This window comes from Fragaria vesca, linkage group LG7, assembly GCF_000184155.1.
Source record: "Fragaria vesca subsp. vesca linkage group LG7, FraVesHawaii_1.0, whole genome shotgun sequence".
NCBI lineage: Eukaryota > Viridiplantae > Streptophyta > Magnoliopsida > Rosales > Rosaceae > Fragaria > Fragaria vesca.
This window is the reverse complement of record NC_020497.1, coordinates 22,523,329-22,545,255: the sequence shown is the minus strand read 5'-3', so window position 1 is coordinate 22,545,255 and position 21,927 is coordinate 22,523,329. Positions and strand designations below refer to the sequence as shown.

The following is a 21,927-nucleotide window of genomic DNA, read 5'->3' as shown; positions in this document are numbered from 1 at the left end:
TTCACTTGGGGTGTCGAAATATTTATTTTTAGAACATTGTAGTTAACCCAGCCCAACAGGGTTTCCGCTAGCCAGCCCATAATTCCGCCTAGCCCGCTTTGACCCAGTTTTCTTTAACCTCGTTTTTTCTTTCTTTCTTTTTTCAAAAAAGTGAACTACAAGCTGGTCGGCACCGGAACCACCAACCGAGGAATCGAAGAGCAGGCTCGTCTGGCCAAGGAATCGAAGGAAGCAACTTGTTCTGGCTATGGATATAATTTCAGGGTTTGCAGCATTAAAATAGTTTAAGTTGCTTAGGCTGTATTTTATGATTAGATATTTACGTAGTCCTGAGGATGAATTATGTTCATGTTAATGGAGATGCAAAAAAAATAAAAATTATGGAGACGCAAGGAGTCGAACCTCGATTCATACGAAAGCAAATCATATTGTTCTACCAATTGAACTACATCCCCAATTTGGTTAATAATTTACTTTTTACTGATTTTAAGGATAGAGAAATCTATAAAAATATAAGAGTTTATGGAGATGTAAGCCAGCAAATCATATTGTTCTACCAATTGAACTACATCCCCAATTTGGTTAATAATTTACTTTTTACTGATTTTAAGGATGGAGAAATCTATAAAAATATAATAGTTAATGGAGATGTAAGCCTTGATATATATGCAACAGAGGTGATGGCAGTTATAGTTGCTATTGAGCTTGCTTGGGTACGAGACTGGAAGCATATTTGGTTAGAGGTTGACTCGTCACTTGTGTTAGACTATCTACGGTCTCTTTTGCTTGTACCTTGGCATCTACGTGTCCGTTGACTTAATTGTTTACGTTGCATATCGAATATGACCTTTTGGTCTTCTCATATTTTTCGTGAAGGGAATAAGGTTGCAGATGCTCTGGCTAATCATGGTACGTCATTAACACAGCTGGTTTGGTGGGATTCACCTCCTCCTTTTATTTTGTCATATTGTAGTAGTGACCTTATGGGTCTTCCCCAATTTCGGTTTTCATAGTTTTGTTTCGTTGTTATTTTGTTATGAGAGGTTTTGGTCTAATCCCCCTATCTTGATATTTCTTTTTTTCTTTTTTAATACATAAAAGTGTTAGGGGGTCATTCCTCTCTCACTCATCTTTTAGCCAAAAATAAAAAATAAAAAATATGCAAGAAACCAAATCTCATTGCTCTACCAAGTACGTATTTTGTATGGATCTTAAGGATGATAACTCTTTTAGAAACACAAAAGAAAAGAAGGATGGAGATGCAAGTAGTTGAACACTGATTTACAAGAAAGCAGATTTCATTGTTCTACCAATTGAACTACATCTCCAATCATTGATCGGGTCATATAAACTACAATAAACATCTTTAAGAGTTCTATGTCTATAACTTAAGGTTTCGATTACTAAATTTTCTATGATAGCTATGATACGAAAATGTCTTGTGGCAAAAAGTATATTTCCCCTCACCTCATCTGACACCTCCCTCCCCACCAGATACAGATCAAAACACCCAATGGCTCTCCTCCAAAATCTCATATTGCTTGCAGTGCCCGCAACCCAAAAGCGTAAGGTTATGGCACCCTTTGGATATGTCAGACTTACCTTCACTTTGGCATAAAATTTGACAAGTAAAATATGTTGGATCCTGGAATGAGAATGCAATCATAGTTTTTAGTTTAGTTTTGTAATGCTCGATTTGGTAGTTTACCAATAAGTGTTAGCTTTGGGAGCAAGGCTAGAGTGATGGCTACACTTGCTCTCGATTGCGATGATAATGATAACATTGCTTTCTTCCTTCTTTTGTTCATCTTCTGAGGCAATGGGTCCTCTTCATAATAATCTCAGTGCTAGATTGAGTAACAAGTACGGTTGGCATGTCATGTTTGTTTAGCTTACAATTGTGAATTGGTAGGCCAATAGGTATTACAAATATGTCACACCAAATCTTCCACTTTATCTATAAGAATGTTACTCGATACCTTAGTGACGAGGTGAGATGAAAGAAATAGTGGAGTAAACGAAGCAATAACTTTGATAAGAGTTGGAATGATCAAATTGGCATAACCAATTGATCATTTAACTAATAATCTAGAAACCTTCGACGTAATCACATGATTAACTTCATTCACAATTTGCAAAGTCGGTTTTATGAAAAAAAAAAAGTATTATTATCGTATACGTTAAACTTTGAACTTCTGAAGTGTCTCAATATATCATACGATTCATAAAGATATCCTAATGATCCAAATATTAGATTATTTTACTAGACATCTAATAACGGCCTGAAGATGTATATGTCTTTCTAGTTAGTTTGAAATGCAAAATGATGACTGAATAAACTACAACTCCGGAGCTTGGAGCATTTAGATATAACCTTTACTCATGAATTATTTTTTCATAGATGAGATTTGAACCAAATACCTCATTAGTCTATCAGGAGGATCCTACGACGCTTATCTCACTTCCAGTCCAACATGCTTCAGCTAGGCTAACCCTCTACCTCTTGATAATTATGCAATCGAGCTAATAATTTTGTTGAATCGATTTATTTCATAAAATAATTCTCAAAAAATCTTAAAAGAAAATAATTATTTAAAGTGCAGCTCACATGACCCTCACTGCCAGTCACATGTGCAGCCTTCTGCTCACTCTCACTGCATCCATCCAAATCCACACTAACCACTCCAGTGACTCCACCACTAAACCCCATCGCGTAACTCTCACCCATCCCCAAAGCGCGTGACTCAAAAGATCCCAACAGTTTCAAAAGCGTCAGTTAGCGCATCTATTGCAGTCACACCAAAACTCCCTTACACCCCAAAATCCAACCGTCCCTTCAACTTGATTCCCACCAGTCAAACCATCCTACGCTTCAGATCCATCCCAACCCCTGCTGTTACCGTAACCGATCCCGCCTTATTAGGCTCCGAAACAACCAGGTTTGCTTTTTCAAAATTTAAATTCCCACCTCAAATTAACGGCGCCGTCAAACTCCTCCACCTATATAAGCTCTCAACTCACTCCCACACTCCTACACCCTTCATCTTCCAAATCCAAACTCTCATTTTCTCTCTGAGAATTTGAGAACCTTCTTCTTCTTCACACTCGAAACCCTAGATTTTCAGTTCAATTCAAAATGCGTGAGATCCTTCACATCCAGGGAGGCCAGTGCGGCAACCAGATCGGAGCCAAGTTCTGGGAGGTCGTCTGCGCCGAGCACGGCATCGACTCCACCGGCCGCTACGGCGGCGACGACGAGCTCCAACTCGAGCGCGTCAATGTCTACTACAACGAGGCCAGTTGCGGGAGGTTTGTCCCACGCGCCGTGCTCATGGATCTGGAGCCTGGCACCATGGACAGCGTCAGATCTGGACCGTACGGCCAGATCTTCCGGCCGGATAACTTCGTGTTTGGACAGTCCGGCGCCGGCAACAATTGGGCGAAAGGTCACTACACTGAAGGCGCTGAGTTGATTGACTCGGTTCTTGACGTTGTTAGGAAGGAGGCTGAGAACTGTGACTGCTTGCAAGGTAGTTTTCAAGCCTTGGTTTCCGATTTTATTCGAAAGCGTTTCGTGTGATTTTCGCTACCGGAAATCGTTTTCGAGTTCAATTTTAGTGTTATTGTATAGATCTATGCTTACTTACATTTTAATATGTTGCCTTAGCTATAGCATGTGTTTAATTTCATCGAAAAGTATGAGGAATTCGTAGAAATAGACTTTTAATTCCAGTTATCTACTAGAAATGGCATCTGTTTGGTGGATTGCGTAGGTTTATGAGTGTGCTACTGGTTAATTGATGTAATTGTTTTGATGAATTATCGCAGGGTTTCAAGTTTGCCACTCTCTGGGAGGTGGTACTGGTTCTGGAATGGGAACACTTCTCATTTCCAAGATCCGAGAGGAGTATCCAGACCGAATGATGCTCACATTCTCTGTGTTTCCATCGCCTAAGGTGTCGGACACTGTGGTTGAGCCATACAATGCGACTCTCTCTGTTCACCAGCTGGTTGAAAATGCGGATGAGTGTATGGTTTTGGACAATGAAGCTCTGTATGACATTTGCTTCCGAACGCTGAAGCTCACTACTCCAAGCTGTGAGTTTATACTTCTTTTGGTCTTCTGCCTTGTTAAAATCATACATATTGTTTTCATGTTCAATTAGAAAAATGTGTGGTTTACTTTTTATTCGCTTTAGATTTTTTTTATCTCATACGCTCTCATTGGGAAATAAGGTGCTGAAAATTTGAGTTGAAGATAGGGGTTATTATTGCATTGACTGTAGTGTAGTTCTAAATGCAATATCATCTATGCATAAAGTTAAAATTGTTTTATGCTTTGCGGTCTAAATCAGATGTGGTTTGCTTACATATGTCTGAATAGAGAGGGCATGGCTCATTTATATATGTCTGAATGCATCCTTTTGCATTTCTAGCTATATATATGTGCCAACGTTTTGTCTGCTCTCTTCCTTTTCAGTATTTTTTTTCCTTTATGTTCTTATGGAGGTTTTGGTCCCTGGCCTCCTCTCTCTGTACTCTCTTTTTTTCCTTCATTATTAAATAAAAATAGAGGGGTTTTCCCCTTTTAATACAAAAAAAAAAAAAAAAAGAAAAAAGAAAAAAAAGATGTGGTTTGCTTACCATACAGAAATTTTATTACCAAGCTAGTCTGACTTAGTAGACAGGCTAGTATCGGAGATGGATACTGATTGTCTGACCGTAGTTGGAATTTATTCCCATGTCATACTGTTTCCTACCGTATTTAGATGTTTTTAAAATTTAACTTAAAGGCTGCACTTGGCGTATCTAATTGGTTCTTAGATGAAGTTTGAAGAACAGATAGGTTCTAAGTTTCTATGCTGTTGCTAATTTTTTGACATCATGCAATGTGGCTTAAGCTAACCAATGATTTCTACTTGATTCAGTTGGTGATCTGAATCACCTGATTTCTGCTACCATGAGCGGTGTGACTTGCTGCCTTCGTTTCCCTGGACAACTCAACTCTGATCTCCGCAAGCTTGCTGTTAATCTGATCCCATTCCCTCGATTGCACTTCTTCATGGTTGGGTTCGCTCCACTTACATCTCGTGGATCCCAACAATACAGAGCACTCACTGTTCCAGAGCTCACTCAACAGATGTGGGATGCCAAGAACATGATGTGTGCTGCTGATCCTCGTCATGGGCGGTATTTGACTGCTTCAGCAATGTTCCGTGGTAAGATGAGCACCAAGGAAGTTGATGAACAGATGATCAATGTCCAAAACAAGAATTCATCCTACTTTGTTGAGTGGATCCCCAACAATGTCAAGTCCACTGTTTGTGACATCCCCCCAACCGGTCTGAAGATGGCTTCAACATTCATTGGCAACTCCACATCCATTCAAGAAATGTTCCGGAGGGTGAGTGAGCAGTTCACTGCTATGTTCCGAAGAAAGGCTTTCTTGCATTGGTACACAGGAGAGGGAATGGATGAGATGGAGTTTACCGAGGCAGAGAGCAACATGAATGACCTTGTTTCAGAGTACCAGCAGTACCAGGATGCTACTGCAGATGAGGAAGGGTATGACTATGAAGATGAGGAGGAAGTTCAGGAGGAGGCTTGATCTTTGATCTTTTCCTCAGCTCCTTTTCTGTTGGGTTATGTTGTGCATTTTATCTTGATTTGTTCTTAAAATCTTGTTTGGCGATTGGATTGTTGGGTTGGCCGTTATCGCATGCTTGGTTTTTATTGTAGTTATTTAGGTAGTGATCTGAAAATATGGTTGGTTTACTAAGGTGTGGTGTCTATCAGTACTCTGTTTACTGCAGAAATGACTTTATTCTGTTTCAATCAATGGGTGTATTTAAGCATATACAAAGCTAGATGACTATTGCCAGAACACACCCTTCTGCTACATAGAAGACATAACTAATCTATAGAATAATACTGACTCTGATTTGACACATGATAAGATAGTGACTACAATAACACACGGGCCCCGAATGATGTAGAAGATGCATTTGGGGGTGATCAAATTTAGTAGGCTGGTGCCTGTGCAGGAGCAACGTAGTATTCAGCTTTCAAGTTCATGTAGTTTACTGGTGCCTCTGCTACCAAATTAGCTGACTTTACTGGTCCTGGTGCAACAAATCCAGAGCTTCGGATCTCCGACATTTGCCTACGAGCATTTGCTCCTTGTGCTTCACATAGTTTTGGAAGGAACACCCCTGTAACAACAAGATCAACCGAACATGTCATTTACATGTAACATAATATGATGAGAAAACTTGGTGTTGCTAGACCATAGAGTTCAAAATGCGTACCTTCACCAGCTGCGAGGTTGAAGTAAAGGTCAACAATGTTGGGGCAGCTGCCGTAGCACTGAGGAGAGCAAAGCTTTTGTGCGAAGCAAGACTCGAGGAGAGAGTCGGATGAGATTCCGTAGGACTTGCGGTCTAGGCCGCAAGATTTGATGCACTCTTCGCTTTCGATCCAGTCCTTCAGTTTATCTGCTTCAATTTCAGATGTGCGGCATGTGTATGCTTCCTCTCCGCTCCTCTTTATGTGCTTCTCAAGCACACAACGTTTGGCTGATGATGACACCGCGAATGCACAAGTGCTTTCGTCTAGATTCTCACATGTCACTCCCCCTGCAAACCGAATTAATCTTCGTATCAAAGATCTTAATCGATAATCTCATAACATGTTTTGATATAAGAAATGTTACTATACACGGAACACGAGAAGAGTTGGATCACGAACCTAGAGTGCCTTGCACGCAAACGGCTAGCGCAAGAGCGAGGACTGCAAGGGTCATGAAGCCGAACTTAGAAGCCATAACCGCCGGTATAGCTGATCGAATAATGCAATAAGGTAAGCTAGGGATTCTGTTAAATGGCAGAAACTCTGTGCGTGCTTGACCTAAGAAGGAAGGAACTTGTATTTTGGGTTGTGAATATGCATGAGGTGGGAGAAGCCTCTTATATAGTCGTTTCCATGCTATAACTGTAGCATTTGGGAGAGGCTAGTTAATTAAATTAGGGAGGAGGATGTTGGACTTTGAATCTGAAAAAATGGACACGAACCCTACTTTAGATTTTAGTGGGAGATGAAGAATAGGACGTCCCCTAAACCTCGTTCAATTTGAGAACTTGCAGCTCGGGCCGTGTTCGATGGCTTTCTCTAATTTTTTTTTCTATGACTCTAATACTAACTTACTAGTCAATAAAACAACACACACGTCTGCCCGCTATCAATGCCGTAGAACTATGCGTTGGTTTTGGGTGTTTATGAACCATGCCACACCCAAATAGAAGTCTCTTTTAATTTGAAAGTTCACATATATAGTTTAGTTACCTTTCACTGTCTTGTTGATTCGTTTCGTTATTTTGTCATCGTTTTCCAGTAGTTCTTGGTGAGCCTAATCACTGCTATTACACCCTATTTTCTTTGTAAGTTCGGTTCAAAACCGTAAGGATTAAACTAATGAATCCACCAGATCATTAGAAACGCAAACCGAATCAGACGACAATGATTGTATTGAAGAACTAAATATACCTATTGAAGTTCATTAGTACTCGATAATGACACTCAAAACAATCAAAATGTATGTGAAACCGAACTATATGGATATTTTCTTTCCTTGCAGCAAAATAACTGAGAAGGATTACTCTTCATCTTGTCTTAACTGAGAAGGACACCAATTAGTTAAGTTGGATCAATCTGCCTAACTTTCGGTTATATGGTACCACTCTCCAACTTGTTGGGTGGCTTTTTATTTGCATGCATTTTATTGGTTCTTTGATCTCTCGTCGGATATATGAGGGGACACGTGTTGTTTCGGGTACAGTTTATAATTTCCCACATATATATTTACAGTAGTTATTTGCCGACCCTTGTCGGGTCAGTAGCTCGATTAGAGGCTTGCGAATGAAAAAGAGAATCCACGTACAAATGTGTAATACATAAACTATACGTCTTTCTCTATAGACTTAAATACGATAAACATATTAACAATCAAGTATGTTCAAGACTTGAGGTATCAAACCTTGACAGAATAGTTTGGGTACGTTGCAGTTTTCTTTACATGTCTACCAAACTTAAGCACTAGAAGTCTCTGCATATATGGATGCCGATGCCGGTCCACGTTTTAACTTTCAATTTCTTGAACAGTAGCTGTGTTTACTTCCTGTTAGTGTTTTTCTTATTTTTTTTTATTGTTGATTACGGCTTAGACTAAGCCGCTGTTAAGTTAGGAATAATCTCAAATTACGACAAGAACAAGAACCATCCCAGAAAGTTGGAAACAACAAAAAATTTCACCTTCTATGGCCGTCATGTACGTGCTCAAGCCTCAAGAGGTGACTGCATGATATGGACTAGCTCTGCTGTGCGTGCCTTATTCGTGGAAAATATGCACGGGTTGCTAATTAATTTGGTTCTTCATATGGTTTTCAATGCATATTAAGAAGAATAAGAAGAAGCTAGAGGCTAGGACTGACTGTTCTCCTCCGTGGTTTACGGGTGATTAGACATCATTGCAAGTTATCATTAGAGCAAAGACTACGGCTTAGATCGAGTTTGTTATAATCAACACACGAAGACATCAGTTTGGACTTTGAGCTTCTGGATCCATCTCCACGGTCTCAAGTATGAAGTATTACTCTACTGGGAGTACGTATAATTGTATTCTCTTCCTTTTAAGATAATCTACGTATAGATATACTTAACTACGTACATATTACTGAACCATATATACAGTAATTCAGTGCTGTTTGCATGTCATGATTTCTGCATCTGTACCCAAATGTCTACACAAAACAAAGCTGATAAAACTGAACCAAAGATTATTTGTATCTCTTGACTTCTTAATTACTTAACCAATTACCTGGATTCATCAATCTCTTTGATTCTGAACTAGTTGATGATGGAAACTTCCGAAGGGATCGCATGATCCAATTAACACCGAATACCATGTGGATGTGTGATTGAGGTTCAGAAATTAGATCAATGCGATCCCTTTGGAAGCCTCCACCTGCACTAATATTAGTGAAGAAGCAGACTAAGTTTGACGCTTTAAGCACGTCTTACTTTGATCATCAAAACCCTCTTAAGGCCAGAAACACAGGTACTCCCGCCAGCGATCGATCTCGGTGATGAACTAATGATTCAAAAACGAAATTCCAGTTTTTGAGAGATGAAAATATATATATATATATATATATATATATATATGAGCACTGGTTCTGGGTTGGGGTTCTTGAATTATATAGCAACAGAAAAGGTTGGCTGTTTTTGGCTTCTTTAATTTGTTCATGCATTTGGTGTGATTGAGGAAGTTTAGCTTGCATACATATATAAATACACATGTGAGTCATGAGAAATATGCTTCTTTCTCGATCAAGTAGTTACTGTAAAGCTAGCTATTTGCTTTCTGTCTGTATCCCTCATAAAGGGTATTGCTCACTCATGATCGCGATCGACTCACACATTTTGCTAATTCTCTCATCTTATACTAAAATCCTCCTAAAATAACAATGACTCAACTAGCTAATCAAGCACACGAAGCTAATCAGAATCCATCTATATATATATTTGGTCGTTTTCCAAGGTTGGTTATGTATGTGGTGGATACTTTTGGGAGTAACAATGAATGGCAAGACCACATGGCCTACGACATGGAATCCTTTGAAGTGTTCAATCTGAGATCCTGGTATGTAAGTTGTATGAGGGACCAAACGTCGGATAATAGTATGGGGCACTTGCATTTGCATATGGTATGTTATAACTTATGAGATAGGCAGATATGTGTTGTAATCAAACAGTGATTCTTGCTACCATGAAACGCAGCATTGTTTCCTGTCAGATAGTGACACATTCCTTCCCTCCCTTATTAGCAGCCTTGTTCATCCAAACTTCCATTCAATGCTAACCCCAAGCTAGCTAGCCTTCTAATCACATTTTTTTTACATGCATGTATCAAATGACATCGTTTCACCACGTAGTTAGCGTTAAAGAAGACAATATGCATGAGAGAGACCTAGCTAGTTGCGACTCTGCGAGCAAAGCGACTTCGATCCATGTCCATGTTGTTGCGCTTTCAAAGTACTCATAATGCGATTCTTAAAAACGTTTTTGCCTATATAGGTAGTTATGTATGCTTTTTAGCGCCCCACAAATTAACTTAATTAATTAGTTATTTCGTTAAAAGTACTCATCGATATATACTCTACTTATTATCTAAATGTTATAATTTTTTTTCCCAAGATATAATGGTTCCGCTTAGAAGAAAACGAATCATTCCTCTAGGGTGGATCTTTCAAACGTCTTAGATAAGTTCTCTAATTTCTTACCTTTTGAATTATCGAAATTTATCTATGTGAAAAATTATTAATTTATATGCCGGTGTGGGCCGGGTCGGGTATTTAGGGCTCCTGCAAACTCCCACCGTTTATTTCCCGCGTTTCTCTCTCACTGTAACAACTCAGAGCTTCAAACGAAGACGAAGACGATGACGGTGACCAACAGCGGCATCCAATACGCCGTTCAGATCATCACCAAACACTTCGGCAACCTCGTCGCCGTAACTCTCTCTCTCTCTCTATATCTCTCTCTAACTTCACTCCTCATCTCTATTTACACTCTTCAATCTTTTACGATTCTGCAGAAAGTATGCGAAACCCTACTGAAATCCGGGCCGTTAAACCTCGGCGCCCTAATCCGATCGACGGCGCTCACTCCCCAGCAAGTCAAGAACTCTCTCCTCATCCTCGTCCAGCACAATTGCGTCCAGCCCTTCACTCAAGAGTCCAGTAATTCTCTCCCCAACTCTCAATTTTTACTGGGTTTGGTTATTTCAATCCGTTTCGTAAAACCCTAGTTTTGAATTGGTTCAATTTCAGTAAAGTTTGTTGCTTTATGTGAATTTAATCAATTTATGGTTTTTTGCAGAGGCTGGGCTTAAAGTTCAGTACATTGCTGTGTATGATAACATACTCCATCGCCTTCGGTTTGCGAAGTTTCTGGCTGTTGTGGCCCAGGAGCTCGGTGATGAGGTTAGTTTGATCGTTTTTGTTCGGTGAATTTTGGGTGTCGATTTTTCGATTGGTGTGTGATTTGTATTTGGTTTGTTTTGTTAGTGCAAACAACTTGTTGCTGGTTTACTTGAGCATGGTAGACTTACACAGCAGCAGTTGATGGACAGAGCTGATCAGAAATCGAAATCAGATAGTACTGAAGGTAATCTATTCGATGTCACAAGATGATAAATGTGCTCTTCATGGCGATACATGTTATTTTATATGGGGGATATGAAGTACTGTTTCTGTGGTTTTGTTTCTGCAGTTCAGGATGTTTCTGCAGCTCAAGAGAACTTTGTTAGACTTGTGAATGCCCGTTTTGTTGAACGCTGCCCGGCCCCTGAACCACTTCTTGAAGAACCACCTGAACAAGAAGGTCCAAAGAAGCCACGCGGTAAATCTGCTAAGGTGATGGAATTAGATATTTTGTGTCAAATATGATGTATTATGTTTCGGGTAGTCCTCTCTGACGAGGAGCATTTGATAGTTAATACCTTTGTTGCATCTATTGATGAGAGCTGTATCTGTGTTTGGATAGTGTTATTTTAGGTTCCTGTTAAGTATCAGTTAATCTTCACATTATTGTTTTGTGTGTCAACACCTTTGCCAGTTGAACCTGTCTTAAATTAGTTTGTTTAATCAAACTGTGAATCCTTATAAATCAACATTTCAATCAACTTCACAGATGGTTCAAGTACCAGAGACCATAGAACAACGTGTTCTAGCAGCAGCAAGGCCTATGGAAGCAATAAGATTTTTAATTACGACAGAATCGGAAACTGATGATCCGTTACAAAAAAGTGAGAATAATTTCTCTAGTATGGGTGTTGGGGAGAAGGTTGGTACATGGATTATTGTTTGTAGTATGCAATTTCTTGAAGTCTAGTAATGTTCTAATATACAGATTTCTGATTTTATAGCGCAAGTTTGATGATTTGGATAGTGAAGAACATGGGTCTAATGATAAGGGAGTGATTCTTTGGCGTGCCAATTTTGAGCAGTTCATTCGTTGTCTAAGGCATAAGGTTGGTTTTCTGTCCGATTTTCCATTTTACAGTTATCAGTTCATTTTAGTAAGGGACGGCTTTTTCTTTTTAAACAATGTGTTGATACTTGAGAATGTATAGGTATGATTTAATCTCAAATATATTTGCTTACATGCTTTGCATACTGTGTATGACTTTTTAGTAGCAGAGGCTAACAAATTCATGTTCTCATGCATTTTATCAAACTATGTATATGGTAGTATGTGGTTTGTTGAGATGAACCTTGAAATCAAATGCACTTACCTTTTGAATGCATATTCGTTCTTTGGTTGACAGTAGCTGAAAAGGTAAGACAATCATATAGAGTGTCAAAACATTACCTAAGTTCTTTATCTTTCTCAGTAGTGGATAATGGGTTCTCTTGCTCTACCCTTTTTGATTAAATATTAAATGAGTTCTCTTGACTGCGTTCCTTGTTTTTCGTGTATGCTGCTCCCATAAGTGAATGTATTTTCTCTCTTCTCAAATCAAAGAACTAAAATAAAAAATTGAATCTACTTTGATATTTGATTGTTGGGCTTTAGGCTTGTATTGAGAGTGTTAGAGCACGACATGATGATGGAGCTGCAGTTGTGTTAAGAGCAGTGCTGAAGGCAACTAGAAATCAAGAGACCAAAGTGAAAACAGATTATTCAGGTAAGCTGGAAGGTTGGATTAGTATATGCCAAGTAGGTCATACACTGTTGACTACCTGTGCTTTAGTCTAGGACTCTAGGATAGATATATCTGTTTTGATCTGGTTAATCCAGCAACTAAGTAACTAACTTTTTGACCGTGACATTTCTTGAGTGGTTTTCCCATTCATATTTGATAGATATTTCTTCAGCGGCACAGATGGTCTCTTTTGAACAGTAAAACTGGAGTTATTATGATGTTTGGTGGTCTTATTGTTATAGTTATAACAATACAAGATACTTGTTAGTCAAAAGTTGTTGCTTTAAGTATTCCCTTTCGCACATATCATTTCATTTAACTGTTCTGTGTGTGTCCACTTCCATTTCAAACATCTAAGCTTTCTCCACTTACTGTTTATATGTTTTGCAATCTATATGCCACAACTGAGATGGTTTGTCTTATGGTTACACAGCTGGTTGGATCAAGTACCTAAATGTGACTTATTATCTAAAATGAAAGTGGATCTGTCGAAGTAATATGAAAATAAAGTGAAATCATGGAACTTTTGTACCTGGCTTGGTCATTCACCTTAAATAATTTGTGTCGATAATATTTGTAGGTCCTTTAAAGATGGATGCTATTTATGAGGAGGTGATGGATAGTGAAGCCTGCCCTAGTTTAGAGCAGGAATGTGTCAGAGCTCACCTCAGATTGTTGTGCGGAGCACCTCTTGTAACAGGAGAATATGAGGATGAGAATGAGGATGTGCTTTATAGCGTTGGTACACTGCCCTTTTTCTCGATCAATTTTGTATTGTAAAAATTTGGCCATCCTTTATCTTTCTAATGGATGGGTTGTATCGAGTTGCTATTGACAAGATTTCTCCTTTTTTTTTTTTTTTGTGCCATTGCAGACTTGAAGAAAATTATCGAACTGCTTCAGAATGATGAGGTTTGCCTGATTTTTGTTGTTCTCAAATATATGAGGTCTATCGTTACCTCACCAATATAGATGCCTAAGTATATTTCCTATCCTGCAGGTGGAGTCGATTGTTCTGAAAAGATATGGAAAGGATGCTTATAGAATATTTCGGTTACTGACAAGCCAGTCAAATGCTGGTCGTTTTTTTGAGACAGATAAGGTAATAACAATGTTATTGGTGCCACTTTTCTCAATCCATTAAGTTTTCTAGATTCAATAGAGCTCCTGTTAATATATTGCTCTCTTTGTTTAGCATATGGTAGTACCGTGTTAAACAATAGGAGATGCAACCACATCTTCAACACTAGGCGTGTACTTTTGTATGACATTAGTTGCTATTGCATAATCTATAGATATCTAGCTATGGGTGCCACTACTGGCAATCTAGAAAGTTTTAAAATATGGGTAATAACTTGTTAGTATTCTGCTCTTTGTTGAGTGTAGTTTGTTACTGTAAATAACTAAGACACCTGGGTTACCTGGCAATATATTGTACATGAGTGTTATATGACCTAATATGACATACTCTAGTTGTAATTTTGGTAACTCGTTTACTTGGTTTATTATAGATATCAGAAATGGCCCTTGTTGACAAAAAGGAAACACCTAAGATTCTTTATAAGCTCTGGAAGGATGACTACGTTCATATGGAGGTACTGCATATATCTTCTTCCTTTATTTATGTACATGTGGCCCTTTGTTTAGTGTTCTGCTGTGAGGTTTTCAACTTTGTTTATCAATTACTGAATCACAGACTTAGATTACTTATCTTGTGTAGAAGTCATATTGAGTACCATTATGTTTTTGTGCGTTTTTCTGGTCTGTGTGACGATATTTCATCTACTTGCAGAAATTATCATTGACAGCAGCTAAACAGTCGCAAGTCATGGTATGGAAAGTACACAAGTCGATTGTTTGGGAACATGTTTTAGATGAGATGTACCATGCAGCGTACAATTTGGTTAAGCGATATGATCATGAGAGGGAAGAGAATAAGGAGGTTTGTTGGTGCTTTCTCCTTACAAAATTCTTATTGGCCTATATCTTTTGTTGATTGCTACCAAATTCCTTTTGAGACAGCAATGACATGTTCTGGTTGTTTCATCACTCTTATGTAGTATATATTCTGCCAATTCTGTTCCTGCACAAAAAGCAATAGGGCACGTATTTCCTCTTGTTCTGTATTGTCAAGATCTCTTGTGGGATTCAAACGTCAGTTCTACATTTGTACTTGCTTTCTCGCAATGTCATTTTCTGTTTCTGCAATAGAAACATCGCCAAGTTTCAATGCATATTTTACTATCTAGATTATATGATATTCTGTCTATATTCTCTAGACAGTGTTTATATCTTCTTCATCATCCTTTGACCTGATATAATCTTGAGCACCTCTTTACATGTTATAATAGTTTGCTTTGGCGACTCTACAGGTTACAAATACCCCGAAGGAGAAACGCATTGGTGAGTTAGAGAAAAAAGCCAACCGCTTTCTAGCTGTTAGGAAAATCATGGCATCTTCCCTTCTGAAGCTTGATGATGCTCTCATGCTTTTCCATGACTTCTGATTCAGTGAGTCAGGGCTTATGACTGCACCACTCTTGGCACTTTCTTTATATAAACAGAGGGCATGTTAATTTCCTTATTGACATTACTTCTCAATCAATATATTAATCTCTTTTGTTTCCTCAACCGAGCAAAAGGGCTCTTTGAAATTTGTAGTGTGAATATGTTGGCAAATCCTTAACTTCCATTTTAGATTTGTTGGACCAGAGTGGACAATACGAACATCGAATTCCTAAATATAACCATTCATTAAGGGACAATACAAACATTGAATTCCTAAATACTAGCTTTGAAACCCGCGCGAAGTGGTTATATCCCAAAGCTAAAATGAGACTAGACTAAAAACCAAATATGGATATGGCCGGAGAAGAACTTTTGCAGAGAGATGAAGGAGAAAACTCAAAAGTCCAACACACCAACTGAGTGAGTTTTCCAGAGAGAAGAACTTTTGCAGAACGAAGAACTTTTGTAGAGAGAGGAACTTTTGCAACAGCCCAAACTTTTCTTGAGTTGTTTGGGTAGAATTGAGAGAAAGAGAGATGGTGGAAAGCTGGAAGTGAGAAATCGGGGAATACAAACGTAAAGTTGACATATACGTGGTGGGTTTTGGGCCTTCGATTGTAGCTGTACGTGGCTCCATCTTAAGGGGCGAGGACACTGTTCCGTGAACAGTAACCCCCCCCCCCCCCCCGCTTCGTTTAATATATACAAATAACAATTCATTAAGAATTAATTATAAAACACCACCCGAACTTTTAACGTTATTTTCATTTTCATACCTAACTATTAAAAACTTGTATTTTCATACTATAACTTTCATTCCGTTAGCATTTTGATACCTTGACCATTAACATTGTTAAATTTTGAAGGCATTTTCGTTATTTCAATAAATGTATCATTTTATACATTTACTTTAAGCAAAAATAAATAAATAAAATAAACTATATCGAGAAAGAAAATTTTATCAAATTTTATATAAAAATGGTATATTTAACCAAAAATATATTAAATATAAAATATCTGAAATATATAAAAATTAATATGGATGCTTGTAAAAAGCAGAAAGTTCGACGAAATATTGAGGATATCGTGGATATTTTTTAGTCCCTGATCATAATAACCCATTGATTTGGGTGAAGAAATGGTGTTCTCGAATTTGAACAATAACAATGAAAAATATTTTTATTTTTAATAACAATTTTAATGTATAATTTTTAATTTCAATTACAAAGATATCATGAATTGACATAAACTTCATTGAATATTATCAAAATTTAACAGTGTTAGTGGTCAGAGTATCAAAATGTTAACGAAAAGAAAGTTAAGGTATGAAAATAAAAGTTTTTGATAGTTAGGTATGAAAATGAAAATATCATTGTAGTTCGGGTGGTGTTTTCTAATTAATCCATTCGTTAATAATAAGAGAACTCACAAATATTGGAATCGTTAGTCTAACAGCCTCATAGCAATCAGTCTCCACAAAAATAGGCAAAAGATCTTGTGTCTTGAGCAATTGAAGATCAACCTCTAACTCATTTAATAAAACGGAAACAAACATCCAATCTAAAACGTGTCCACCATATTATCATCCGAGTCCTCCAGAAAATTTTTATCATCATCAACATCATCATTAGCCTCAGCCACTGCTGGTACACCCCAACTTTGATTTGAACTTAGCCACTGGTACACCCCCAGCTTTGAACTTAGCCGGAATCTCATTATACTCAGCTAGAATTTCCACCTACTTTTTCAAGTAACCGTGTTTCCTGGTGGAAAATCTTAGACATATTTGCAAGGTAAAATTTCATCTTCTCATGTCCAAACTCTAGTAAACTGTCTCCCAGCAATTCAATGTTAGTTTTCCCGAAGTCAGACATTTTCTTTGCACAATCTTTTTCTTTAAATTCCATGCAGGACATCACCAACTCTTGTTTCTTCACCTTATCCACAGTCGTGAGGAGTCCCAATGGTACTCTTAGTTTCTTGCTGCTGTTAAAAAAGACCAAAGAAAAAACATTAGTTATTTTTAGAGAAATTCGTCCGAATAGTATACGAACTTTTACTCTTTATAAACTTTGGTGTTTAAGTTTTGAAAATATCATAACGGTATCTCATGTTTCCATCCCGACCTAAGATTGATATATATAGCCATTAAGATGACCTATTTATCCTTAAGTTCTCTTTTTTTCTTAGTTTTTTTTATTTGTTTTCATATTCCAGAAATATTAGAAGAGGTTTTGCAATTTGATGATTTATGTTGGCCTTTATAAACTAAAGAAGATTGAAGAGGGGAGACATACAGAAATTCAATCATTGTTGTTTCCATTAATACTCAAGGATCTTGTTGTTGCCATTGACATTCCAGGATGATTGAGATGAAGAAGAGAAAGTGACGATGAATTTTTTCTCTACGTTCCTAAAAATATAAAAAGCCAATCATATGGAGTGTCAAAACATTACCTAAGTAACTAACCTTAACTTCCATTTTAGATTTGTTGGACCAGAGTGAATATCTTCTTTGATTCATAAGAAGCTGTGGACAATTGAAGCTATGTGAAAGCTAGCTATGTGAAAATGTCAAAGATGTGGACAATTCACTTTATTAGACTTTAGATTTGCTGCTCGTGCTTCTACTTTTTTTTCTTTGGTACAACTCACATGACATTGCTTAATCAATAAAGAAGAATTTTCATTCACTCTCTATTACTATTCATTGGATTTGTTTGGCAATTGAAGAACAATGCAATGCCAATACTCAATAACAAACTTGGACAGTTGGACATATGTCTATAAAGGAAAATAAAATGACACTAACAAATTTTCTGTGTGTTCAAATGAAAAAGTCTTTCGTAATACCCCATCAAATATAGTTATCCCACACTTTCCAGTCAGCATGTCAAAACCCAACCTGCACACTTTCCATCCTAATTGACTTTCATCTCATCATCAACATCATCATCAATCATATCATCATCATCATCAGAATCAGTTAGATCCTCCCTTTCTTCCTCACCTTCTTCCTTATCTCTGTCTTTGTGCTCATCTGGAATGTCGAAGAACTCATCTAGTCTCTTCAATTCTGCTTTCAAGTTTTCCAGAAAAACTTTACTTGAATTTGCCAGATAGAACTTCTTGTTCTCATGTTGGAATTCTCGCAAGTCGTCAGCCGCGGCCAACAAATCAGTATTTGTTGTGCCAGAACCAAGGATTTTGCTTGCACAATCTTTAGTATGGAATTCAAGGCATGACATCACCAGATCATGCTCTCTCACCTTAGCCACAGGTGAGAGGAGTTTGATAACAATATCTCTTCTCATAATTTTAACTTTGACTTAGGTTCTGTAAAAGAACAAAACAAAAAGAAGCGTTAAGTTTTATGCTCAGCTATATCTTATCAAAAACAAAATGTTTTAGAACTTTACCTCAACCACTTTTTAAAGTAGTCTTCATCTTGTTCCCATCTCATGTGAAACACAATCAAGTGTGCCTTACTAGCCCGTAGCTATTTTCTATCCAACCAGGACGGATAATAACTGATTAGAGGGTAGCAATTGAATAACCTTCATTTTCAAAACTTGATACACCAAAATTTATAAGGAGTAAAAGTTTGTATATTATTCGGATGAACTTATCTAAAAATAACTAATGTTTTTTCTTTGGCCTTTTTTAACAGCAGCAAGAAACTAAGAGTACCATTGGGACTCCTCTCACCTGTGGCTAAGGTGAAGAAACAAGAGTTGGTGATGTCCTGTGTGGAATTTTAAAGACAAAGATTGTGCAAAGAAAATGTTTGACTTCGGGAAAGCTAACACTGAACTGCTGGGAGACGATTTATGAGAGTTTGAGCATGAGAAGATGAAATTTTACCTTGCAAATCTATCTAAGATTTTCCTGGAAAATCTGTACTCGAAAAGTAGGTGGAAAGGTTAGCTGAGTATAATGAGATTCCGGCTAAGTTCAAAGCTGGGGGTATACCAGTGGCTCTAAGTTCAAAGCTAGGGGTGTACCAGTGGCTGAGGCTGATGATGATAAAGATTTTGGAGGACTCGAATGATGATATGGTGGAGACATTTTAGATTGGATGTTTGTTTCCGCTTTATTAGATAAGTTAGAGGTTGATCTTCAATTGCTCAAGACACAAGAATTCTGCCTATTTTTGTGGAGACTGATTGCTATGAGGCTATTAGACTAACGATTCTAATGTTTGTGATGCCATTGTTGGCCTATATATATCTACAGCTTTGGCTTTGCTCAATGGTTGTAGAAAACTGCCTTATTGCGTTTTCTTTGTTGAGTCTAGTTTTTAGCTTGCATTGTTCATGCTGCTCTAAGTCTTCTTCGTGACTGTAAACCTTAGAGCTTGAACTCAAAACTTCTTTCATCAACTCATATCATGTTGCATACCATGAGGGATGTGTAGTGCAACCAACCCAAGAAGCGTTCAAGGTTGAATCTGCTAGTGGTTAGCTGAATTCACGAAAAAGGCTTCGAAAAGTGTCCCATGTTGTAAGGACTAGGAAGGATAGCACTGTGGTAGTGTATCACTAGAACTATTATTCTTGTAAGAAGTTACTTCAACTTAGTGGAAGTTTTTTGTCTCTCAAGAGTTAGAGACACGCAGTTTTTCTCCCTGCATTCAGGGTTTCTGCGAGTAAAAAACTTCCTTGTGTTGTTTCTTTATTTGCTGCAATTTACTTTCTGCAAACTCGTATCCTGTGATTCTGGGATAGCACAAGTCATTGCTATCCTCGGATACAGAAGACAACGAAAATCAAAAAGGGCCTATTCACCCCCCCTCTAGGACCTTTAAGTGGTACCAGAGCAGTTCCTAGCCTTTGCTAGTAAGATCCTCGGGTTTTAAAATGGGTGATAGAGGCACCTCTGTGAACTGTCCTCCACTGTTTGAGGGAAGGAACTTTTCATAATGGAAAATCATGATGACCGCATTCTTTATTTCCCAAGATGATGGGAAACATTGGATGATGGTTGAGGCTGGCTGGTCAGCCCCAGAACGGACCTCGATCCAGGCAGGTGCAAGTATACCGAAGCCTAGATCTGAGTGGACCGATTCAGAAAAAATTGCTGCTCGGATGAATATTAAAACTCTCAACAGTTTGTACTCGGCTCTTTCTGAGGGGGAGCGCAAACGAATCATTACCTGTATCTCAGCCAAACAGGCTTGGGAAGTGTTGCTAACAACCTACGAAGGTAATGAGCAAGTGAGAGAACAGATGCTCCAAGATCTTTTGTTAGATTTTGATGAGCTGAAAATGTCTGAAAGTGAGTCAATAGATGAGTTTTATAGTCGTATTTTGAACATAACAAATCAGTGTGCTGGTCTTGATTCTCCTCTAGAACAATCTAGGATTGTCAGAAAATTACTTAGAGGTCTTCCTCCTAGTTTTGAGAATAAGAGAGTAGCCATACAGGAATCCAAGGATTTGAGAACCTATTCTTTATAAGAGCTAGTAGGAAACCTGAAAACCTATGAAGCCCATAAGAAGGGTTTGATGAAAGAAAAATCCATTGCCCTCTCCTCTGTCAAGGAAACTGAGTCAAGTTTACAGATTAAAATTTCTGAGGACGTCGAATACAGTCTAGAAGAGTGTGCCCTCCTCACAAAACAGTTTAAAAATTTTCTCAAGAAAAGAAGGAAACCATTCTCCTCGAACCGGGGTTTTGGGAAACCTAGATTTGGTGAGACATCACAAGATAGAGGTCATGACAGATATCCTAGGAATCCTCGTGTTGAGTCCTCTCAAGATAGAGGACAAGATAGAAATCCTAAGGGTAAGAGTTCCCAAAGAAGCGATGTGTGTTTTGAATGTAAGGGTGTGGGACATAGAGCTGTTGACTGTGCAAATAGGAGGATTCGGCCTCAGAAGGCTCTTACCGTCACGTATAGTGACAGTGAAAAGGATCCCTTGTCTGATCAAGAGGAGGACACTGTGGCTTTCATAGCTCGGGTTGTCCCTGATCCCTCTTTGGATCATGGTAAAGATCCAGTTGCCTTCATTGTCACGGTATCTCAGATCGAGACTCCGGAGGATGATGAAGATGATGATGGAATGCAAAAGTTCACTGAACTTGTCAACGCATCAAAGTCTATGTTATCTAAGATAGATATCCTGACCAAAGATCTTGCAAAGTGTGAAAAAGAGAAAGCAAGGATACAAGCTGAATTATTGTCCCAGCAAAAGGTGTGGAGAGCCGAAAAGCTGAGTCTAGAAAGTTCTCTTAGTGGTCTTAAGGCTGATAAGCTAGCTCTTGAAGTTTCTCTCAAGGAATCTCAGCAACAGTTTGCTAAATTTTCAATAGGGTCTGAAAAATTGACCAAGATGTGTGGAATGGGTAGACCAGATAAGAACAAACAGGGTTTAGGGTTTGGAACTGGCGAGAACTCTAAGAATAGTGGAACTGTGTTTGTCAAAAGTAAAGTTCCTGATGATAAAATAGTATCTAACAAGGTTGAGTCTCCAAAAAGATTCAAACCTACCTGTCATCACTGCGGTGTTCCTGGTCACATCCGACCTTTTTGTAGGAAACTCCAAAACAGCCAGGCATACCCTAGGAGAAACCAAGAGTCTACCAGTTTTCAGAGCAATAAGTCGGTTGCAAGTTTCTTCACATCTTTTCAAGCCACTCTAGAAAAGTCTCTA

The 21,927-nt window shown here is 38.2% G+C and overlaps 3 protein-coding genes across 4 annotated transcripts; 2 read left to right on the top strand and 1 right to left on the bottom strand.

The window, feature by feature from the left end:
* Positions 1-3,033: 3,033 nt before the first annotated feature.
* LOC101292553 (tubulin beta-1 chain-like) lies at positions 3,034-20,907 on the top strand. Of its 2 annotated transcripts, XM_004308036.1 has the most exons (6): positions 3,034-3,530; positions 3,829-4,098; positions 4,929-5,645; positions 7,745-7,765; positions 19,852-19,863; positions 20,896-20,907. In XM_004308036.1, exons 1-3 carry the CDS (start codon positions 3,137-3,139, stop codon positions 5,606-5,608), a joined length of 1,344 nt encoding a protein of 447 aa, XP_004308084.1. In that variant the 5' UTR covers positions 3,034-3,136; the 3' UTR covers positions 5,609-5,645; positions 7,745-7,765; positions 19,852-19,863; positions 20,896-20,907. The 2 variants fall into 2 exon arrangements, with proteins under 2 accessions (XP_004308084.1, XP_004308083.1); XM_004308035.1 differs by lacking the exons at positions 7,745-7,765; positions 19,852-19,863; positions 20,896-20,907 and having other exon boundaries at positions 4,929-5,885.
* Positions 5,827-6,936, bottom strand: LOC101293047. Its single transcript, XM_004308037.1, has 3 exons — positions 6,748-6,936; positions 6,309-6,635; positions 5,827-6,212 (listed from the first exon to the last, which is right to left on the bottom strand). The coding sequence occupies exons 1-3, from the start codon at positions 6,821-6,823 to the stop codon at positions 6,022-6,024; spliced, it is 594 nt and encodes a 197-aa protein (XP_004308085.1). The 5' UTR covers positions 6,824-6,936; the 3' UTR covers positions 5,827-6,021.
* On the top strand, positions 10,469-15,327 carry LOC101292261 (DNA-directed RNA polymerase III subunit RPC3-like). The gene is made up of 14 exons (XM_004308034.1): positions 10,469-10,567; positions 10,652-10,796; positions 10,936-11,039; positions 11,124-11,223; positions 11,329-11,471; positions 11,749-11,901; positions 11,984-12,088; positions 12,634-12,745; positions 13,344-13,505; positions 13,638-13,675; positions 13,764-13,865; positions 14,275-14,358; positions 14,556-14,705; positions 15,136-15,327. Exons 1-14 carry the CDS (start codon positions 10,496-10,498, stop codon positions 15,268-15,270), a joined length of 1,605 nt encoding a protein of 534 aa, XP_004308082.1. The 5' UTR covers positions 10,469-10,495; the 3' UTR covers positions 15,271-15,327.
* Positions 20,908-21,927: the final 1,020 nt, after the last annotated feature.

Coding starts and splice junctions, on each gene's coding strand:
- LOC101292553 (XM_004308036.1), top strand. CDS start 3,137: ATGCGTGAGATCCTTCACATCCAGGGAGGCCAGTGCGGCAACCAGATC. Junction 3,531..3,828: donor GAACTGTGACTGCTTGCAAG/GTAGTTTTCAAG, acceptor GAATTATCGCAG/GGTTTCAAGTTTGCCACTCT. Junction 4,099..4,928: donor GAAGCTCACTACTCCAAGCT/GTGAGTTTATAC, acceptor TACTTGATTCAG/TTGGTGATCTGAATCACCTG.
- LOC101293047 (XM_004308037.1), bottom strand. CDS start 6,823: ATGGCTTCTAAGTTCGGCTTCATGACCCTTGCAGTCCTCGCTCTTGCG. Junction 6,636..6,747: donor TTGCGTGCAAGGCACTCTAG/GTTCGTGATCCA, acceptor TTCGGTTTGCAG/GGGGAGTGACATGTGAGAAT. Junction 6,213..6,308: donor CAACCTCGCAGCTGGTGAAG/GTACGCATTTTG, acceptor TTGTTGTTACAG/GGGTGTTCCTTCCAAAACTA.
- LOC101292261 (XM_004308034.1), top strand. CDS start 10,496: ATGACGGTGACCAACAGCGGCATCCAATACGCCGTTCAGATCATCACC. Junction 11,902..11,983: donor GTATGGGTGTTGGGGAGAAG/GTTGGTACATGG, acceptor CTGATTTTATAG/CGCAAGTTTGATGATTTGGA. Junction 13,866..14,274: donor GTTTTTTTGAGACAGATAAG/GTAATAACAATG, acceptor GGTTTATTATAG/ATATCAGAAATGGCCCTTGT.